This window comes from Lutra lutra, chromosome 1 (genome assembly GCF_902655055.1).
Source record: "Lutra lutra chromosome 1, mLutLut1.2, whole genome shotgun sequence".
NCBI classification, from domain to species: Eukaryota; Metazoa; Chordata; class Mammalia; order Carnivora; family Mustelidae; genus Lutra; species Lutra lutra.
The window spans coordinates 11,594,732-11,616,915 of NC_062278.1; the positions used below are offsets into that span (position 1 = coordinate 11,594,732).

The following is a 22,184-nucleotide window of genomic DNA, read 5'->3' on the forward strand; positions in this document are numbered from 1 at the left end:
GGAAGTGAGGCATCTCTTATTAAATGATATTAAATAAAACAGTGTCTTAAAATGCCAAATAAGTTCTAGTGCCATAAGCCCAAAGGCAGACCTCCAAGATCCCTGGCAGGCTCTCGTTTGGCCTTCCTCAGACCCTAACGGTGTCTTTGGTTCAGACACTCTGGTTCCTGCTTTGCCCAGACAAGAAGTTCATTGCCCTGTGAATCCCAGTCATGGTACCTGTGCAGTCAGGAATCAGTTGCCTTTTATTTTTATAAGATTTTTTTTCTTTACTTGAGAGAGAGAATACGTGTGTGCACACACACTCACATGCAAAGTGAGCAGGGAGAGGGGGAGGGAAGGGGAGAGAATCTCAAGCAAACTCCATACTGATCATGGAGCCGGATGCAGCGTTCAGTTTCAGGGACCCTGAGACCATGACCTTAGCGGAAATCAAGAGTGGGATGCTCAAACGACTGAGCTACTTAGGCACTCCTGGTTGCCTTTCAAATGAACAAAGAGAAGGGATAGAATCAAGATCCCTTATATTGATGAAATTTCCCAAAGATTGAGGTAACAAGTGTAATAGTCCTTTCTTTGCCAGTGATATTAGGTATTCCCAGTACTAGTAGGTACGTGGGTACCTATGACTAGTGCCCCTGTGCTATAAAAACATCTAGGGAATATCTTCGATAACATATTACCAACTGTGATGCTAAAAGAGAAGTGGTAACCAAAAAAGATAAACAGTATATGAGTGGGGTGTTGTTGGGGTTGTTTTGTTTTGTTTTGTTTTAATTAAGAGGTTATCTTTGTATAAAACTGCCATGTTGGTCACTTGAGAATATAGAAAATATGGTCTAATAATATTTTAAGTGTAAAATTATACATGAGAGCTTAAGAATAATTCGAAAGAAAATTAAGTTAGGGATTTTAAATTGGGCCTAAAACCAAATTTAAATCAGATTTGTTTTAAGATTTTATAATTGTTATACTAGGGAAAAGATTAAGAATATGTTTTACATTTCAGTTATTCTATTGGTTATTTAAAGAAGGAAGAAAGAAAGCAATTTGTATGGCCATGACAAAAAGAAATTCCTTTACTCATAAGTAAAAGGTGATTAAGTATAGGTTTTATTCATTGATGTTTAGGGATTTTTTTTTTTTTCTTTTTTCCCTTTTAAGTTTTAGTTCTTAACATCCTGTCAGGAGAGAATAGCGGTACAGCTGACCCTTGAACAACATGGGTTTGAACTGCTTGGGTGTACTTAAATACACGGGTTTTTGTAGAGTACAGTACTAGAAATGTATTTTTTTTCTTATGGCTTTGTTAATAACGTTTTGTCTAGTTTACTTTATTGTAAGAATATAGTATATAATGTACAGAATGTTACATATTATATATGTCACATATTACATACAGAGTATGCATTACTCGACTTTATATTATTGGTAAGGCAGCAGCAGTTAAGTAGTAGTTAAGTTAGTAGTTAAGTTTTTGAGGAGTCCAAAGTTCTGTGTGGATTTTGGACTATGAAGGGGGGTCAGCACCCCAACCCCAGCATTGTTTAAGCATCAGCTCTACATTTAAGTTTTTAAACTTTTTAGACTTAGGTTATTTTTTTTTCCTACCCCACTGAAACAATAGTTCTTTCATGAGATTATAATACAGATTAATGATAATACAGTTACCACCCTAGAGCAGAACAGACTGTTCTTGAGACGGTCTGTTTGCTATCTTGTTGCTTTATTCCTTCCTGATAGGATTCTTGTGAAGGTTCATTTAAGTGAAATAAAAATCTTACTGAAAAAAATCTTCAGGCATCAGGGCCGCTCAGTCAGGCATCTGTCTTCGGCTCAGGTCATGATCCTAGGGTCCTGGGATTGAGCCCCACATCAGGCTCCCTGCTCAATGGGGAGTTTGTTTCTCACTCAGCCTCTGCCTCCACTCCTCCCCAACTTGTGCTCTCTCTCTCTCCCTCAATAAAATAAAATCTTAAAATAAACTTTAAAAAGAAGACTTAAGGAAATTATAAACCACTTCAGAAGTGTTGACTATTATTATGTAAATGTGCTCTCTTACAGGGTTTCCTGCGGCTCAAGCTTTAGGACTGGAGGTGTTCCACGCAGGCACTGCCCTGAAAGATGGCAGAGTGGTGACTAACGGGGGTAGAGTCCTTACGGTCACAGCGATCAGGGAAAATCTCATCTTGGCCCTTGAAGAAGCCAAAAAAGGACTAGCTGCTATAAAGTTTGAGGGAGCCATTTACAGGAAGGACATAGGCTATCGTGCCATAGCTTTTCTCCAGCAGCCCAGGTAAATTTCTACTGAGGTAGTTCTAGCACAGCCTCAGAACTGATGTAAATGGCTATATAGAAAATTCTCTTAACCTTATACTAAGCCATTCTGTAATCTTTTCTCTCTATGGAACTGCTCTAATTTTGACTTACATTTAGTCTGAGGCAAAACTAGTTAGAACGGTGTTCACATGGGGGTGCCTGGGTGGCTCAGTCTGTTAACTGTCTGCCTTAGGCTCAGGTTATGATCTCCAGGTCCTGGGATCGAGCCCCACATCAAGTTTTTCTATTCAGCAGGGATTCTGCTTTTCTCTTCTGTCTCTCTCTCCCCTGTGCTCCTCCCCATCACTCATTCTCTCTTTCCCTCTAATAAATAAAATCTTTTAAAAAAAAATTCAATTGAAGTGGGAAAAGCTTCATGGTAGGTCTTTGTGTTTGAAAAGTTAAGTAAAGGAGCGCCTTGGTGACTCAGTAGATTAAGACTCTGTCTACAGTTCAGGTCATGATCTTAGGGTCGTGGGATCGAGCCCCGCATCAGGCTCTCTGCTCAGCTGGGAGCCTGCTTCCCCCTCTCTGCTTGTCTCTCTGCCTACCTGTGATCCCTGTCTGTCAAATAAATAAATAAAATCTTTGAAAAAAAAAAAAGAAGAAAGAAAAGTTCAGTAAAATCACAGTGATAATAAGGACTTTTTCACATTGTATATTTGAAATATATGTAATCATTTGTCAAGTATTCATCAATAAAGATGGGGAAAGGATTTTTATTCCTTGAGTTACATATTTTAATATTACGGTTGTATTTTCATCTTAGTTCATGATTTTGTCAAAGATTTCAAGATGAAGAGGCGCCTGGGTGGCTCAGTTGGTTAAGCCTCTGCCTTGGGCTCAGGTCATGATCTCAGGGTCCTAGGATCCAGCCCCATGTCAGGCTATCTGCTTAGCAGGGAGCCTGCTTTCCCTTCTCTCTTTCTGGCTGCCTGTCTGTCTGCTTGTGATCTCTCTCTCTGTCAAATAAATAAATAAAATCTTAAAAAAAAAAAAAATGAAAATATTGGCCATCTACCTTTGCAACTTAATTTGATTATACTGTAAATTTTGGCAGTCTCATTTTGTTAGTGTGTTTATATTTATTACTAAGATGTATTTTTACATTTTAAATGTAAAATGTAAAATTTTTACATTTTAAATGTATAATTTCTTAGCACATACAATTATTCCTTTGTAAAATCAATAAACTATTAATTGCAAATGTGGGTGTTTTGATTTCTTAAGTATATATCATAGTTTCTATTGTTCATTGAGTTTGTCTATGAGATAAATGTTTTAGAAAAAAATGTGAAATTTTTAGCAACTTAATTAAACTTAATCCTATTAATTGATAGACAAATATTTAAAGTTTAAATACTAGAAATTGTTTAGGATTAAGAACATTAAAATACCATGCTAAAAGTTTTATTTTTATTTCTTATTTTAAAATAACTGGATTCCATTGAAATGACCAATTGCAAAATTAAATTTGTAAAATTAAAGATGAAGAAAATGAGAGGCAAAAATACCAGCTGCTATCTAAGAAAGGTTTTTTTTTTTAAATCAGCATAACTTTGTTTCCTTTCTGAACATGACCCCCAGACTACTAATTTCATTGGTGTTAATTGCCAAAGCTCTCAACTCTATTTGTACCCTGACCCCTTGTTTCTAATAAAATTTCACATATTTCTTCATGTATCACTACATCCCAATAGGCCAAAGTATTCATTTTTGTAAGACAAGGCTACTGAATTCCCAGGGCTGTTCATGAATTTTAGATGCACTGCTTCAACATGTTGGCCCTAATTAGAAGGGAATAATGCACTTAGTATCATTATCTGGTTTTGTTTTTTCCAATGTGTTTTTACCTTGTTTCTTGCTGTCTTCAGCTATAAGGAAACTTACACAACTCTCTACTGCAGTAAGAGTCCAGTTTCATTATTTAGGGATTTTTTTTTTTTTTTTTTGTAGAGTGCGTATAATCCCAATTTTTACTTTTTTTACTCCATTTTGACATTGCTTCCTATACCAAAATTGAATAGAAAAGTGTGGCAAAATATCAGTATATCTAGCTACCTGTGGGTACCTGAAGTACTTCTAGAAGAAATAAGTAAAGAGAAGTAGTTCTCCGTAGTGATGATACAATGGAGTTAACTGGGGCAGTTACTTAAACACATTCAATTTTCAGGGCCTACCCCTGGCCAGTTAAATCAAAATTTACGGATGGGGCCTGGCACAATGAGATACATGCAAGTCATCTTCTGTTTTAAATAATACCTTAAACTAATTTTCCCTGGCATTTAGGTGATGTGTTTGTTTCATTTAATTCTTTAGGGGCCTGACTTACAAGGAATCTGGGGTAGACATTGCAGCTGGAAATATGCTGGTCAAGAAAATTAAACCTTTAGCAAAAGCTACCTCCAGACCAGGTAAGTCAGAGCCTGTCCTTTGCTAGTTAGTTAACTGTGACAGGCATTGTGAATTGATTGGGGCTTTGTAGTTTACTGAGGAAAATATTCCAAGTTAATGCCAGGTTGCTAAGTCTTGCCCTGTCTAAGCCAAACCCATAGTCTTCTGCTTTCTTGTTTCTAATATTAAGGAAAGCATTTCTTATACATAATGTTAAATTCAAAAAGATATATCTACCCCTTTCATATATAATTACTTTCTTGATCAATTCTTTGAGCCTTAGAAAAGGCATCTCTTATTGTAGCCATGCTTATGAAGAAATGGTTTGTATATCCATGTTTAGTCTATTACAATGCAGCCAGTAATTAATTTCCTCCCCATTAGGCTGTGATGTTGATCTTGGAGGTTTTGCTGGTCTTTTTGATTTGAAAGCAGCTGGTTTCAAAGATCCTCTTCTGGCAAGTGGAACAGATGGTGTTGGAACTAAACTGAAGGTAATCAGATACCTATGTGATTGATTAAAGGCCTTTTGTGAATGATAGGAGAGAATTACTGTATACCAAATACATATTTTTCCCCTCTTGACGTATATGCACTGAAGTGAACCATACCAAATAACCATAAAATATGGCTAAAATACGTACATTTTTTAACAGATTTTATTTATTCAACAGAGAGATCACAAGTAGGCAGAGCAGCAGGTAGAGAGAGGGGGGAAGCAGGATCCCTGCCGAGCAGAGAGCCTGATGCGGGGCTCGATCCCAGGACCCTGAGATCATGACCTGAGCCGAAGGCAGCGGCTTAACCCACTGAGCCACCCAGGTGCCCCTAAATATGTACATTTTTCTAACAACACAATGTTGAAACTATCCGGATGGAAGCGTTATTGGAGGGGATTAAATGGGACACCTTGGGGGTACCTGGGTGGCTTAGTCTGTTAAGTGTTGGACTCTCAGGTCATGATCTCAGAGTCGTGGGATCCAGCCCTACATCCAGCTCCATGCTCAGCAGGGAGTCTGCTTGAGATTCCCTCTGCCCCTCCCCCCATCCCCACGCTCACTCTCTCTTCCTCTCTAAATAAATTTTTTTTTTTAAAGATTTTATTTATTTATTTGACAGACAGAGATCACAAGTAAGCAGAGAGGCAGGCAGAGAGAGAGGAGGAAGCAGGCTCCCTGCTGAGCAGAAAGCCCGATGCGGGGCTCGAACCCAGGACCTGGGATCATGACCTGAGCCGAAGGCAGCGGCTTAACCCACTGAGCCACCCAGGCGCCCCTAAATAAATTTTTTTAAAAAGATGGGGAGATACTTTGGGGGCACCTATGTGACTCAGTCCTTAAGCATCTGCCTCAGCTCAGGTTGTCATTCTGGAGTTCCCAGATCTGAGCCCCACATCAGGCTCCTTGCTCAGCAGGGAGTCTGCTCCTCCCTCTCCTCCACACCCCTCCCATGCATGCTCTCTCTCTCTCAAATAATAAAAACCTTTTTAAAATGAAAATTAAAAATGGGATAGCTTTGGATCAAGTAGCTTATCAGAATTTAATATTTTATCTTTAGGTGTTTGGAGCAGCTGGCCAAATAGCAATATTTATTAGTCTCCATCGATAAACTGACAAGGTATAATTTGGAGCGTATCTTCTGTGTTGTGTGTTGTGCTTCTTTAGATTGCCCAGCAGTGTAACAAACATGATACCATTGGTCAAGATCTGGTTGCAATGTGTGTCAATGACATTCTGGCCCAAGGGGCAGAGCCCCTTTTCTTCCTCGATTACTTTTCCTGTGGAAAACTTGACCTTAATACAACTGAAGCTGTTGTCGCTGGAATCGCCAGAGCCTGTGGAAAAGCTGGATGTGCTCTCCTTGGTATGACCATCCGTTTTAATCACATGTCCTTTTTATTAGATTTTAGCCCTATGTATAAATGCGATTAGTACTTATCTAGCTAAGAAGAAAAACTACAGATTATACATCATAAGACAAATAAAATATAAATAACATTACCAGAAGAAAACTTAGATCTTGCCCTCAAGCCCCTCCTCAAGGGTTTGTCCCCCAGATTCCTACTCCTAAACTGTAAGCCAGGCCTTACCTTTTCCCCTGATCTTTGTTTACTATTTCCATTCCTGTCTTTCTCAAAGTCCTCATGCACAGACAACGTTAAGGGTTATTTCCTCCTTACCGGCCTGCACCAGAAGTAGATGATTCCTAACATTCTAAGTCTTAAGCATTATTTTCCAACAGAAGTAACACTAAGAATAAAATGTACCTAAGATTTACAGAAATATTGCTTAAATGTATGTGGGAACTTTGAGCAAAATGAATTGCAGGTTGCCCAAGCAGTGAAACTACCTCTTTTGTATTAACCATTCCCATGGACACATCTGTCCCCAATGCCAAAATGACCTTTTCAACCATTTTTTAGAACAGTTTGTAATTTGGAGACTGCCTACCTAGACCCTGTCTTTACACATCATCACAAAAGTGAGCTATGCTGTACTTCTTAGGCCAGGGCATTTGGATGTAAGCAGCCCTGATTAAATCACTTCTCTAAGCCCGTACCATCATCTGGAATATAGGATGATTATAAAGATCAAATATAAATAAAAGCATTTGTAAAATTAAACTGATGTAGAAATGACATTATATTCAACCAAGTATTCATTCTTTGATGATAATGCTATTCGGGCTATACATTTCCTTCGTGGAAATTAGTACTGTTTCCCTTGAAATCATGCTCGGTCGAAAGTTCTTTTAGGCAGCTAATAGAGGACTTTTTTTTTTTTAATATTTGTGGAACATAGCCATGCGTTTAATTGTTCATAATAAGAGTGGGTATGCCTGGCTAGCTCAGTCAGAAAACTATGCACCTCTTGATCTTGGGGTCGTGAGTTCAAAGCCCCATGTTCGGTCTAGAAATTACATACATACATACACAGACAAACTTAAAAAAGGAAAAAAGAATACCTGGTGTCAGTATTTCCCAGATAGGTTTATAAATACTATGTGACTACTTCGTTCTCGTTTCACCATTCTGCCAGGAGGTGAAACTGCAGAAATGCCTGACATGTATCCTCCGGGAGCATATGACCTAGCTGGTTTTGCCGTTGGTGCCATGGAGCGGGATCAGAAACTCCCTCACCTGGAAAGAATCACTGAAGAGGATGTTGTTGTTGGAGTAGCTTCATCTGGTCTTCATAGCAATGGATTTAGCCTTGTAAGGAAAATTGTAGCAAAATCTTCCCTCCAGTACTCATCTCCAGCACCTGAAGGCTGTGGTGATCAGACCTTAGGTAAACACTCATATTTAAATTTTCCTTAGAAATATGTGAGCAACCACTTAATGGGTTAGTCTTTCATTAGTTAATTAGAATGGAATAAATTATATTACCTTATGAGTTCACTGTTTGGACATTACCATAGAACTGGCAAGCCTGCAGGGTCAAATCATTCTCTATTTCAGAATTGTTATTGACATATGCTTTGGTTTTATGTTCATAGGCTAAGTTTTTCTCTTTTCTCCAATACACAGGGGACTTACTTCTTACTCCAACCAGAATCTACAGCCATTCACTGCTACCTGTCCTACGTTCAGGACACATCAAGGCCTTTGCCCATATTACTGGTGGAGGATTGCTAGAAAACATCCCCAGAGTCCTTCCTCAGAAGTTTGGGGTGGATTTAGGTAAGATTGCTGAAAGGAACTTTTTTTTTTTTTTTAAAGATTTTATTTATTTGACAGAGAGAGAGAGATCACAAGTAGGCAGAGAGGCAGGCAGAGAGAGGAGGAAGCAGGCTCAGTGCTGAGCAGAGAGCCCAATGCAGGGCTCGATCCCAGGACCCCTGAGATCGTGACCCGAGCCGAAGGCAGAGGCTCAACCCACTGAGCCACCCAGGCGCCCCTGAAAGGAACTTTTGTTCAGAAAACCATTTGGAGGAAAATGCATTGTGGAAGAAAACCATGGGTAGTTAGTATACATATAATTATATATGTGGGGAAGTAAAATTTTTTTTTAAGATTTTATTTATTTGACAGAGAGTGAAAGAAGGTACACAAGCAAGAGGAAGGGGAGAGGGAAAAGTAGACTTCACACTGAGCAGGGAGCCCAACGCAGGGCTTGATCCAAGGACTCTGGGATCGTGACCCAAGCCAAAGACAGACATGTAATGACTGAGCCACACAGGTGTTGCTATATGGAAAATTCTTAAATTATTGGGGTTTCTCAGAAAAAATAAAAACTGGCCTTTTTTTAAATTTATTTTTAATTTTTTTTTCTCAGAAAAAATAAAACTAGCCTCTTTTTGCTTTATTAGCCACATTTATAAGGCGTAAAGTCCCCTCATGTAATCGACTTATATAGATGAAGTGCTTTGGGGGATATGAGAGGTTGGTAATCTCAGGCTCTATCAAGATAGAACCAGAATATGCCAGGAAGGGAAATGGTGGCCTGTGCAAGGGATAAGCAGGACCCAAACCAAGGCATAGAGAAGGGAGACAGATTTGAGAATCACTTGCGCTTAGAAAGAAAAAGACGTCCCAAGTTTCTAGTTAAGCAAGTAAATATAGACGGTAATATCCGTGATGCAGGAGGAAAAGTAGATTTGGGGTAGGAGGTGGCAATAGTGTTTTTTTCCCAAATATTTACTTATCTATTTATTTTTAAAGATTTATTTACTTATTTGGGAAAGAGAGTGCAGGGGGAGGGACAGAGGGAGAGAATCTCAAGCAGACTCCCCGCTGAACCCACAGCCTGATGTGGAGCTCAGTCCCGGGACCCTGAGATCATGACCTGAGCCAAAATCAAGAGTCAGATGCTCACCCAGCTGAGCCACCGAGGCGCCCCTATTTATTTACTTTAGAAGAGTGAGGGGAGTGCAGGTGTGTGTAAGGCGGGGGTGGGGAGCACAAAGGGGGAGAGAATCTCAAGCAGACTCCTCACTGAATGCAGAGCGCAACATGGGGCTTGATCTCACAACCCTGAGATCAAGATCTGAGCTGAAATCAAGTCGGACACTCAACCAGCTGAGCCACCCAGGCGTCCTGGAATAGTGTTTTAAGTCTTCAGTGTATTTATTGTGAGGTGTCTGGGAGCAGAAGTTGCTATCAGGCTGAGGTTAGGTTTGGCCCTCAGATGCAGATAGTAATAGTTGTAGCCAAAAGAGTACGGGAACTACAAGGTTCTTCCTCAGTGTTCTGTCTACTTTGAAGGTTGACTGAGGTAGAATTACTAGAAAAGAACAGCCAGAAGCAGGGAGTGAACCACGTAAAAGTATGAACCCCACGGAGTTGAATATGACACTGGTCAGCGGCGTCAGGTGCAGCCACGGGATATAGGATGCGAACTAGAAATAAACCAGTATGATTCAGTCAGCTCAGAAGGCATCTCAGTGAGTGCAGATGCCACCCACCGCGTGATCATGGGGGGAATGGGTAGCAGAGATAAATAGGGACAGTGAATGGAAGTTGCTGTTTCAAGAAACTTCCTGGTAAAAGGGAAGGGGAATCATTACTTATACTCACGGCAAAATGAGCAACAGGGTTTTCCATCCCTGTTTTTATAGGGTAACAGAGGAACTGCCCCAGCTATCATGGTCAACTAATATACATTGCTTTAACGGACTAGAAGCTAAAGAAGTTCACATAAAGTAGCCCCTTTTCCCAGTGAGGTACGAAGGGGTTAGTGAGATGAGCAGATCCAGGAGTGAGGGCATGCGGAAAAGACTAAATAATGAGATAGACTCGGTCAGGAACAAGAATGAGACAAGAAGCACTGAACATGAAGGCGGCGAAGGTGGTTGTGTGATTTTTCTCCCAAAGTATGAGTATATATGGCCTTGAAACATGAATTTAAAAAAAAGAAAAAATTGGGGGCGCCTGGGTGGCTCAGTGGGTTGAGCCTCTACCCTCAGCTCAGGTCATGGTCTCAGGGTCCTGGTATCAAGCCCCGCATCAGGCTCTGGGAGCCTGCTTCCCCCTCTCTCTCTGCGTGCCTCTCTGCCTACTTATGATCTTTCTCTCTGTCAAATAAATAAATAAAATCTTTAAAAAAAAATTTTTTTTTTGAGTGGGTTGGTCCAGTCAGGCTGGAAGCAGCTGTAGGTGCCCATGAGTGGATTTGCTGAGCCAACAGTAGAGTCAGAGTACATGAAGCTCAGAGAGAACCCGAAGAGTCAGAACTGGATCATGACGTACAGTTGATTTCACCATATTCCCAATAGCCATGGTGGTTGAGTCACACAAATGTCTGTGTCCCAGTAAAAAATAAAGTCAGGCCCTTACATCAGCCTCTGAGGTTTCTTCTAGGAATCCGACTCCACCAACAGATTTAGGTAAGGCGTTTTCAACATTAAATTTGCAACTGGTTGTATGACTGCTGACATCTGATCATTTTTAGAAACCAGGCTTATAGCCTGTCAGGGTATGTTTGTTTGTTTGCTTACAAACCGATACTTTGTTAATCATTTTGCTAAAATGAGATCATAGTTTGGTAATCTGCTATTTATTCTGCCATTTACTCTATCATCAATATCCAGCTGTCAGAGTAGCATCATTTTTGAGACGGGTATTCCATTTTTTTACACGTATACCACTATTTGGTTTTGTGCTGCTGTTGGCTTTAGACTGTTGATACAACAGTGAACACCACTGTAGCGAAATCTTTGGAGCTCAACTTTTTTTTTTTTTTTTTTTTTAAAGATTTTATTTATTTATTTGTCAGAGAGAGCGAGCACAGGCAGACAGAGTGGCAGGCAGAGGCAGAGGGAGAAGCAGGCTCCCCACAGAACAAGGAGCCCGATGTGGGACTCGATCCCAGGACGCTGGGATCATGACCTGAGCCGAAGGCAGTGGCTTAACCAACTGAGCCACCCAGGCGTCCCTGGAGCTCAACTTTTAAGAACGGACATTTCCCAGCTGGTAGAAATGGAATTAAATCTGATAGAGGAGAAGGTTCATGGACATATGATGCTCCTTAAAAATTGTATCAACTCCAGAGCATTAAAGAACTGATTATCCAGTGCGCCTGACCGGCTCACACAGTAGAGCATGTGACTCTTTATCTTGGGGTCTTGAGTTTGTTCAAGCCCCACACTGAGGGAAGAGTTTACTTTAAAAAATAAATAAATAAAAATAAAGAACTAATTATCCAGCAGATCCACCAAATTAATAAGGGGAACTGATGGTTAATCCTATTATTTAATAAAAAGCTAAATCCCTAATGGCTTCCCTTTCTTAGGAGCATCATAAATAAATATTTAATTTAGTAGAGTTTTGGCAAGTCTGATCCCATAACTGTAGATTCTAAACAACTATCCAAATTTAAATTGTATGTATGTTGCGTTTATGCCTTTACTTAAAAATTTTTATCAGAGATTTTTGTTGTGTTATAACAGACCTAAATCTAAATGTTAAAGTAAATATGGAAAGGAACACCTGGGTGGCTCAATCAGTTAAGCATCCGACTCTTAATTTCAGCTCAGGTTGTGATCTCAGGGTCCTAGGATCAAGCCTTGTGTTGGGCTCCACACTCAGCCGGAAGTCTGCTTGTCCCTCTGTGGCACCCAATTCCCCACCCCTACCCCCCGCACGCACATGTGCCCTATACATTTCTTCTAAATCTATAATGTAAGCCACCTAGTTTTTCATCACTTAGGGTACATTTTGGTCATCGCTTAGGGTACATTTTGGTCATCGCTAAGACCCAGCTTAACATTTGCAAACCTTTACGGAACTCAGTTCATAACACAAATCTTTTTTTTTTTTTTTTTTTTTTAAAGATTTTATTTATTTATTTGACAGAAATCACAAGTAGGCAGAGAGGCAGGCAGAGAGAGAGGAGGAAGCAGGCTCCCTGCCGAGCAGAAAGCCCGATGCGGGGCTTGAACCCAGGACCTGGGATCATGACCTGAGCCGAAGGCAGTGGCTTAACCCACTGAGCCACCCAGGCGCCCCAGTAACACAAATCTTTTAAGGGACTGCTAAGAATTTAGTTAATGCACCACAAAACCTAACTTAACTGTTAATACTGGCCAGGTGTGTCAGCAAAAATATTCTGGATGAGGTACAAATGGATCCCACCCAAAAACTCTGGAAGGCCAGTTTATAGTTCTACCCTACGTAAAACAGCAGAGCTGCTTGTATTTCCACAGCTTTGTATATATGCACACGTTATATTTTGTGTGCGACAATAGGCTAATCAGACAACTCTTCCCTGTTTTCAGATGCCCAGACCTGGAGGGTCCCCAGGATCTTCTCATGGTTACAGAAGGAAGGACACCTCTCTGAGGAAGAAATGGCCAGAACATTTAACTGTGGGATTGGGGCTGCCCTCGTGGTGTCAAAGGATCTGGCAGAGCAGATTCTGAGAGATATTAAGCAGCACAAGGAAGAAGCTTGGGTGATTGGCAAGGTGGTGGCATGTCCTGAAGGTAATCATTCCTTGATTCGTTGTTCTTGGGTATATAACCAGAAATACAACTCAACCCCGCCTCCGAAGCTGTGCCCACCTTTTAGTCTAGCCATTGCTGGGGCAGCTGCATTTACCCAGCTGTAACAGGACTGTGCCCGTGCTGGTACCACCGCATTTCTCCTCACTTCGGCCTGAGGCTCTGACTCCTCTGTGCAGTAGTCCCTGTGCGCAGCTCCACCCCACAGGACAACCCTTAGCCAGCGGAGTAAATAAATACTCACTTTAGGGACAGAAAAGGGAGCAGTTCTGGAGCAGTCTTCATAGCTCTTTTGAGGCTCGCAGTGGAATCAAGCCCCAGTTGCCCACAGTGGTGACCAGTTTAATGACACACACTGCTGTTGGTCCTCTGTATCACGTTTCCCAGAGCCTCCCTCTGGTTTCTTGGGATCCTTCCCAGAGGAGACTTTCCACAGGCAAGACCTTGTCTCAGGCTCTACCTTGTGATTCAGTTCAGTTCAGGAAACTGTGAAGCGAGCGCCCTGACAAGTGTTGTGTATACTCAGGACTCTGTTAGAAGTACTAGAAATAAGCAGAGTGGCAGAAAACCCACTCAGATCAGCTAAGAGATGCCAGGCCTTGCCAGTTATATCCGTGTATGCCTTTCGTTTATTATGTAGGTTTCATTTCAAGCAGGTTCTCCAAGTACCATAAAGATGTCTTGAGCCCACATCCTTGAGCTCACATTGCAATAGGAAAGAGAGGTCCTCTGTCGCTCAGCATCCTCTGTCAAATCTTTGAATGGCCTCACTTGTGTCGCATGCCTCCCCCGAGGCCAGGAGATAGTGGTATGCTGTGGCTTTTAGTTGAAGTAGGTAATTATAAATGTTCTCTTTCAGGAAGTTTTTATGAGTGAGTAACATTAAGTAATACAAGTCTAGTCTTCTTGTTAGTCCTTTTATAATTTATTTTCAGGATGAGGTATTCTCAAGTTTTCATAAAATACTTTTCTTTCCATTATTAATGTTAATTCACAGTTCCATTCTTATTTATTGGATGTGTTTGAAATGAAGGTTCTCCTCGTGTGAAAGTCAAGAATTTGATAGAAACCATGCAAATAAATGGGTCAGTATTGGAAAATGGCACCGTGAAAAATCATTTCTCTGTCCAGTCAAAAAAGGCGAGAGTGGCTGTCTTAGTATCTGGAACAGGTAAGATGCGCCTTCCTCTCTACTGTGGTGCTATAGAAATGCTCTTTCCGGCCTTTGGGTTGCTCAGTCGGTTAAGTAGCTGCCTTCAGTTAAGCCTGCCTTTGGCCCAGGTCATGATCCCAGGGGTCCTGGGCTTGAATCCCGCATCCGGCTCCCTGCTTCTCCCTCTGCCCCTCCCCCTTTGTGTGCTCACATGCAGGCGCTCTCTCAATTAATTAATTAATTTTAAAAAGAAATGCTCACTCCCCCCACCCCAAAATCCTTCTGATTGTGAGGAAACTGTCAGTAGAGTGGGGCAAGGGATCATTAAGGACTGTTTTGTTATTCTGTGTCCTTAGTCTTTCTACTTTTCTCGGGCTTTTGAGACACCTAAAGGAAGAATAGAGGGTATCAGGAAGATGGTTGAAGAAAGAGAAACCAGGGCGCCTGGGTGGCTCAGTGGGTTAAGCCGCTGCCTTCGGCTCAGGTCATGATCTCAGAGTCCTGGGATCGAGTCCCGCATCGGGTTCTCTGCTCGGCAGAGATCCTGCTTCCCCCTCTCTCTCTCTCTCTCTGCCTGCCTCTCCATCTACTTGTGATCTCTCTCTGTCAAATAAATAAATAAAATCTTTAAAAAAAAAAAAAGAAAAGAAACCAGAAGAAATGGAAAATCCAACTTTCTTGTCATTGCTTTCTAGATAAAAAGTCTTAAAACAGCTGAGGTTGGGGCGCCTGGGTGGCTCAGTGGGTTAAGCCGCTGCCTTCGGCTCAGGTCATGATCTCAGGGTCCTGGGATCGAGCCCCGCATCGGGCTCTCTGCTCAGCGGGGAGCCTGCTTCCTCCTCTCTGCCTGCCTCTCTGCCTGCTTGTGATCTCTCTCTGTCAAATAAATAAATAAACTCTTTAAAAAAAAAAAAGCTGAGGTTTTTTTTTTTTATGGTAATAAGAATATGAAATTTATGGTTGACTCTTACGGATAGAAGGATAAAATAATAAGAGTGTCGTATTCTCTCAGATGGAGATAGCATGTTTATTTTTCCCACTATTGTAAATAACATTGCTGTGAACATTTTTGGTAAGTATACAGCACATTTCTAGGTGCATATCTCATTATTTCTTTAGGATACATTACTAGAAGTATAGTTGCTTTCCAAGTCCATTTTAAGGTTTCAATATACTTTAGGCCCAAATTAATGGTTTAAAAAAAAAAGCTATTATAAGGTTCATAGTGGTTACTTCTTTTTTTTCTTTTTTTAGATTTTTATTTATTTATTTATTTGACAGAGAGACAGAGATCACAAGTAGGCAGAGAGGCAGGAAGAGAGGAGAGGGAAGCAGGCTCCCCGCCGAGGAGAGAGTCCAATGCGGGGCTCGATCCCAGGACCCTGTGACTATGACCTGAGTCGAAGGCAGACGTTTTACCCACTGAGCCACCCAGGTGCCCCCATAGTGGTTACTTCTTAAGAGGGGTGATTTTTCAGGGCATCTGGCTAACTCAGTCGATAGAGCATGCGGCTTTTGATCTCAGGGTTATAAGTTCAAGCCCTATGTTGGGCATAGATAGGGATTGCTTAAAAAAATAAAATCTTAAAGAGAGTTGATTTTTCTTGCCTAATTAAGCAGCTAATTCCTCACTAGTCAGTTTTTTTTTTAAGATTTTATTTATTTATTTGACAGAGAGAGATCACAGGTAAGGAGAGAGGGAGAAGCAGGCTCTCCGCTGAGCAGAGAGCCCAATGCAGGGCTCGATCCCAGGACCCCGGTATCATGACCTGAGCTAAAGGCAAAGGCTTAACCCACTGAGCCACCCAGGCACCCCACCAGTCAGTTTTTAAATCATGTTATACTGTTTCTCTTACTGTGCTTGATCATATTATTTGCAGGCCCAATTATATATCCTAGAACCAGGAGTGCCTACATTTTCATAAGCTATTAATCCATCAAGAGGAAGGGAATTTAAAAGCCTCACATATTTTGCCAGTCTTTTCTACGATATTTATTTAGAAATCTTGACCATTTGCTATGCAAAATGGAACATATCTTTATTAAGACACTTGAACTTACTTGTATGTTTTTTTCTCTTTCAGGATCAAACCTGCAAGCTCTCATAGACAGTACTAGGGAGCCAAGTAGCTGTGCGCACATTGTCGTCGTCATCTCCAACAAAGCCGCAGTGGCTGGCTTAGATAAAGCGGAGAGAGCTGGAATTCCCACCAGAGTGAGTTACTTTGAAAAGTGTCTTTCCTGAAGACTGTATTTAAACTCATAACCTGCCCCCCAACCCCTAACAAGACCTCTATCTGTAAGGGTAGCTTATTCTTTGGATTTCTGGATTGGGGTGTGTGCTGGGCTTGCCTTTCTACTTCATTCTCCAGGATGTCTTTATGAGAAAGAGGGCAAGTATGGTCTATGTACAGGTTGAGTTTTAAATTGTTTTTGGTAATTCATTGAAAAAGTTGTGCTGATTTTTTTCTATTACAGGTAATTAATCATAAATTATATAAAAGTCGGGTAGAATTTGACACTGCAATTGACCAAGTCCTTGAAGAGTACTCCACAGACATAGTCTGTCTTGCAGGATTCATGAGAATTTTATCTGGCCCCTTTGTCAGGAAATGGGATGGTAAGCAAAACCTGTGTGACACCACATTGAGAAATCAGCTGAACGCAGACTGCAGGACCATTAGCCTCCCAAGCAACCCAGTGGTGAAGTGTTTAACTAGACTCTTTTAACACAGGTTGTAATTTAATTTCCTCAGCTCAGAGAACGACCCAGTGATCATTTTATCTTTTGCCTTTATCAGTTTTCTTTGGCCTGCTGTAATTAATCACTTTCTAACACAGGTTAGGTTGCTCACATTACTAGCATTTCATCTTCTGAATGGATAATTCAGTAGAGACATTTTTGCTTGTGTAGACGCAAAAGAAAATGATCCCCTGTCTCCCAACATGGAGAGTCCATCCTCTCCGTAGAAGTGTAGACCGTTGCCATACATGGCAAGGAAGGCATTGTTTCTGGAAAACATACCTTATGTTCTAGCCCTTTCCACTAAAGTTGTGACTGCATCCTGCTGTCCTTTTTTGTGCCCCTGTTTGGACAACAGATAGATTCTCCAAAGAGTTCGTGTTTTCTTAAGTGACTATGGTTAGAGTCCTTGCGGTGTAACGTGAAAGTGGCATGCTGCTTCATGCTTAGAAGTCAAGCACGTAGACACCGTGCAGGACTCTCCGGTCTCTTTCTAACAGCACGTGCCAGCAGCAGGCCACGTTTTCTTCACGAGCTCCATGAGCGAGAGTCGCCCCGCTCCGTCCCGCTTCTAGTCACTGCAGGGGCCTACTCAGAGAGCCTCGTGTGTGTTCAGTTGTGCAAGGCAGGAGCTTGCTGTGCCCATGGCTCCTAGATGAAAACCCATTTCTGTCTTCTACAAAGAAACACCCATCCCAGAGAAACCCTGCTCCTCCTAACTCCTGACTCTAAACAGAGAAACATACATTCCTTTGGTAGAGTACCTAGAATTTGTAAATTCTGACCACTGTGTTTTCATTAATTTGCAGGGAAGATGCTCAACATCCACCCATCCTTGCTCCCATCTTTTAAGGGTTCAAATGCCCACGAGCAAGCCCTAGAAGCCGGCGTCACAGTCACCGGGTGTACTGTGCACTTTGTAGCTGTGAGTATGTCTCTTTCTGCCAAAGTATTATCTGTGTCTCTATGTAAATTGTGCTAGCTAGAAAGTAATGTTCAAAACCTCTTCTTCCTCCTCCAGGAAGATGTAGATGCTGGACAGATTATTTTACAAGAATCTGTGCCAGTGAAGAGAGGTGACACTGTTGCAACTCTGTCTGAAAGAGTGAAATTAGCAGAGCACAAAATATTCCCTGCAGCCCTCCAGCTGGTAGCCAGTGGAGCTGTACGGCTTGGAGAAAATGGCAAGATTTGTTGGGTCACAGAGTGAAGCCTCCCAACCTGGGAATAGAGCCACTTCTGAAAGAAGTCTAGCTGTGTGCATGGTGTCTTTTATCACGGGCTCCATGGAGAAGAACAAATACTAAAAAAGAGGTCTTCATTCTCACCCCTGGCCATTTTTTTAAGGAATAGAGATTCATTAAAAACAAGACTGGTACAGCATAGCTAAGAGCTATGTGTCACCACCAGTCGTCTTTCAGGGTTTACCTGTTCTGGACCTTCTTGTTCACAACCAAGTTGCTCATTCAGAATTCTTTCGCTTTCAGCCAGACAAGATACCAGAACTCTTGGTCTTCTTCTTCTGAATGATACCACCTCCATTTTTTGTAGTTAAATGTGCTCTGGTATTTGAAGAGTTAACCCACAGAACTCCCAAGTTACTGTCTCTCCCCTATATTTTGTAATCTGTACTGGTTTGAATTGAAACTTCTCTAATTATCCTGATCATGATTTAGTGTCACAGAATTTGTGTGTAGCTCCCATTTCTGAGGGATAACATACTTTGTGCTTTGAAATATCATTAAACATCCCTCTAATTATTGGCAGTTTGTATACTACTCGGATTGTAGCTTCACAGTTATTCTGTATGTTATCAACATCCTTACTTTTATAAATACTAGAAGGTTATAGGGAGAGTTTTGGTGGCATCCAGATTCAAGCATAGGACTGAGGCATGTTACTCATCCTCTCTGTCTCTGTGTCCCCAGCTACTGACACAGGCAAATGCCTGTCATGGTGGTTTTGATAATTAAGTTAATATATATGAAATGCCAAAAACCGGGCTTGGCCCAGAGTAGGCCCTCAAAGGTCAGCATTTACTTCATAGCTCTTCCCGGTTATGAAAGTTCTTGTAATTCACTACTCTTTCAACAAATACATCTGAACATAAGATTGAGAATGGTAATAAACAGAATACTGGAAGCGTGCTAGGTGCTGTTTGGGAGGAGTGAGGGCAAATGGAGGGCAGTGCTCCCAGACTAGTAAAGAGCAGAATGGCACTGCATATGTTTTCCACTCTGGCCATTCATTTCCAGTCTGGATATACAACTCTGGAACTGGGAGGTATAGGTTGACCTATTAGGCACATGTACATGACCCCAAGCTTGGTACCACATTTCTCCCATAGCAGAGTGAACAAGGAATGACCATCCAGCCCCGAAGCAGCCGGCAATCCTTCCAGTGCTGGGCAGCCTTCCAAGTGATGTGGCCTAAGACCCGCCTGCCCGGCAGGAGTGTGCCTGACTCGCAGCTTACCTGGAGGCCCCGTTCGAATCCTCCCTTGGAGTTTAAACTCAAGACCTCACAGCAGAGCAGTCATTTTATACAGAAGATACAAATTCTAGCCTTACAAAAGGAAAGAGTAGGCGAGTAAGAGGAGAGGCACCTTCCCCAATAGACCTTAATCACTGCCTCTGGTGCAGGTAGGTTCCCCAGACCCAGGCAGCTGGCCAGTGATGTCGCTTTTACTCACAGACCACAGTCGGCCAGGCCATCAAATTGGAGGTTCGGGTGCATCATTTCACATAGTCCCTTTGCTGTAAAAACAACGGATCCATTTGTTCTGGAGAGTACGCGTGACATTAAATACCTATTATGTACATGCCAAACATTGTCCTGTGAAGTTTACAGAAAGTTAAAAGATAGAAAGGAAAATGTTATTGGTGGATAAAATCACAAACTTTAATAAAAGTAGAGGGGGTCCAACTGTTCATCAGCACTGCTGGTCGTAAGAAGTGGAAGGATTCAAGGGCGAGTTCCAGAACAAGTAAGCCAAACGTTCTAAAGAGGAGTGTGAAATTTCTAAGAGAAACTTCATGTTTCTAAACTTCATGTCTCTAAATGTTCCTTCTCAAATTTTTTACTTAATCCTTTTTAACTGCTACACAAACTTATAAAGTATAATATGGTATCTAGTCATAATAAAGTTTAATAACTGGTACAGCTGCTAGATCCTCATTATTTTTTTTTTTTTTTTACCACATTTCCCTCGGCTATTCTCGTGCTAAGGGAACAGAATTCTATTGTGCTAAGAGAACAGAACCATAGCCAAAGCCTTGCCCCAGGAGACAGTCAAGGACACTTTTCAGCCAGGCCATGTTAGGCTCTGCTGGCCCCACTTCCAGTGGTCACTCCATCCGCCCTGTCCCCACAACCGAAGCACTCTGCCTGTCTCAGGGTCACTCATCCAGGCTTAAAGTTCCAGGTAGGAAGATCCAATTGGCCAAGTTTAGGTCACCCCACCCCTCCCACAGCCTCCCCAGCTCTCAAAGCCAGGAGTCAAGGGAAAACAGAAACACGGCCTCGGCCGCTGGACAGCGTGAAACTGCCTCAACTGCCTCGAAGGGCGGTGGCTGCCCTGTGCACACTGGGGGGATTACCTTGCACAGCAGCCCCCATGTGACACGGGCCGACCCCACTGTTCAGGTGACCAGTGCAGCTGCAAGTAGTTCAGGAAGATTAATAAAACCCTAGTTGTTTTTTAAGTTCATGTTCCCGTTAACACTGACAGTTCCTCTAGGCCTATCTCCCCCTGAGCTGCCTTTTAAGGTTTGTTTGTTTTTTTTTTTGTTTTTTTTTTTTTAAGATTTTATTTATGTGTCAGAGAGAGAGGAGCGAGAGTGAGCACAGGCAGACAGAGGCAGAGGGAGAAGCAGGCTCGCTGCCAAGCAAGGAGCCCAATGTGGGACTCGATCCCAGGATACCGGGATCATGACCCGAGCTGAAGGCAGCTGCTTAACCAACTGAGCCACCCAGGCGTCCCCTGAGCTGCCTTTTTACTAGTTACCTCTGTAATACATAAATTTTTGCCTCCTCCACTGCCGTTTAAGAGATGGCTCTCATAGCCATCCTTTCACAAGCCGTGTCAGCCTTTTATTTACCACAACATAAGGCCATTTTCCTTTTTATCTGGAGCCAATTGGTTATATATATATATATATATATATATATTTTTTTTTTTTAAGTTAATCTCTACATCCAACGTGGGGCTCAAAGTCACAACCCTGAGATCAAGAGTCACACACTCTTCCAACTGAACCAGATGGCCACCCCTGGAGCGAATTGTGTAATTAAGATTTTTAAATTAATTCAGAAGTAGAACCTATCCAGATGTCCTTCAGCTAAGGAATCGATGAAGATATGTGGTCTAAAGGGGAGATGGAGAGGAGAAGGGAGTTGAGGGAAATTGGAAGGGGAGGTGAACCATGAGAGACTATGGACTCTGAAAAACGATCTGAGAATTTTGAAGGGGTGGGGGGTGGGAGGTTGGGGGCACCAGGTGGTGGGTATTGTAGAGGGCACGGATTGCATGGAGCACTGGGTGTGGTGCAAAAATAATGAATACTGTTATGCTGAAAAAAATAAAAAATTTAAAAAAATAATAATAATAATAAATAAAATCTTAAAAAAAAAACAAGCAGAATAAAATTAGGCCAGTACGTCTGAAAACAGGGAAAAAAAAAAAAAAAAGATATGTGGTCTATCCATACAGTGGAGTGTTAGAATCATTAAAGGAAATGAAGGACTGATACGTACAACATGGAATCTTGAAACATGCTAAGTAAAAGAATCCAGTCACATACAAGCACGTTTATAATTCCATTGGTATGGAAGGTGCAGAACAGGCAAATCCCTACAGACACAGAATAGATAAGTAGTTGCCCAGGGCAGTGGGGATAGATGTATTTTGAGGGTGTTGACTAAAGGGTATAGCGTTTCTATTAGGTACTGAGAATGTGCTAGAATTGATTGTGGAGATGGTTCCATGACCCCATGGACATATCTAAAGCCACTCAACTGTATATTTTAAATGGACGAACTGTGTGGCATATGAATTATATCCCCATAAAACTGCTTCCCTAAACAAAGCTACAACTCCTAATGTCACTATAAAAACATTAATTCATAGTTGTG

The 22,184-nt window shown here is 41.6% G+C and overlaps 1 protein-coding gene across 4 annotated transcripts in view; it reads left to right on the forward strand.

Moving 5' to 3' along the window:
- The window catches only part of GART (phosphoribosylglycinamide formyltransferase, phosphoribosylglycinamide synthetase, phosphoribosylaminoimidazole synthetase), a 34,528-nt gene extending 14,317 nt beyond the window's left edge, over positions 1 to 20,211 (forward strand). For all 4 annotated transcript variants that reach the window (XM_047720630.1, XM_047720624.1, XM_047720622.1 and 1 more), the window contains exons 11-22: positions 2,065 to 2,296; positions 4,639 to 4,733; positions 5,098 to 5,207; positions 6,378 to 6,576; positions 7,752 to 8,003; positions 8,243 to 8,395; positions 12,931 to 13,137; positions 14,189 to 14,326; positions 16,393 to 16,523; positions 16,787 to 16,928; positions 17,861 to 17,976; positions 18,073 to 20,211. In XM_047720630.1, the coding sequence (XP_047576586.1) occupies positions 2,065 to 2,296; positions 4,639 to 4,733; positions 5,098 to 5,207; positions 6,378 to 6,576; positions 7,752 to 8,003; positions 8,243 to 8,395; positions 12,931 to 13,137; positions 14,189 to 14,326; positions 16,393 to 16,523; positions 16,787 to 16,928; positions 17,861 to 17,976; positions 18,073 to 18,261 (1,964 nt within the window). In that variant the 3' untranslated portion in view covers positions 18,262 to 20,211. The remainder of the gene's footprint in view (positions 1 to 2,064; positions 2,297 to 4,638; positions 4,734 to 5,097; positions 5,208 to 6,377; positions 6,577 to 7,751; positions 8,004 to 8,242; positions 8,396 to 12,930; positions 13,138 to 14,188; positions 14,327 to 16,392; positions 16,524 to 16,786; positions 16,929 to 17,860; positions 17,977 to 18,072) is intronic.
- Positions 20,212 to 22,184: the final 1,973 nt, after the last annotated feature.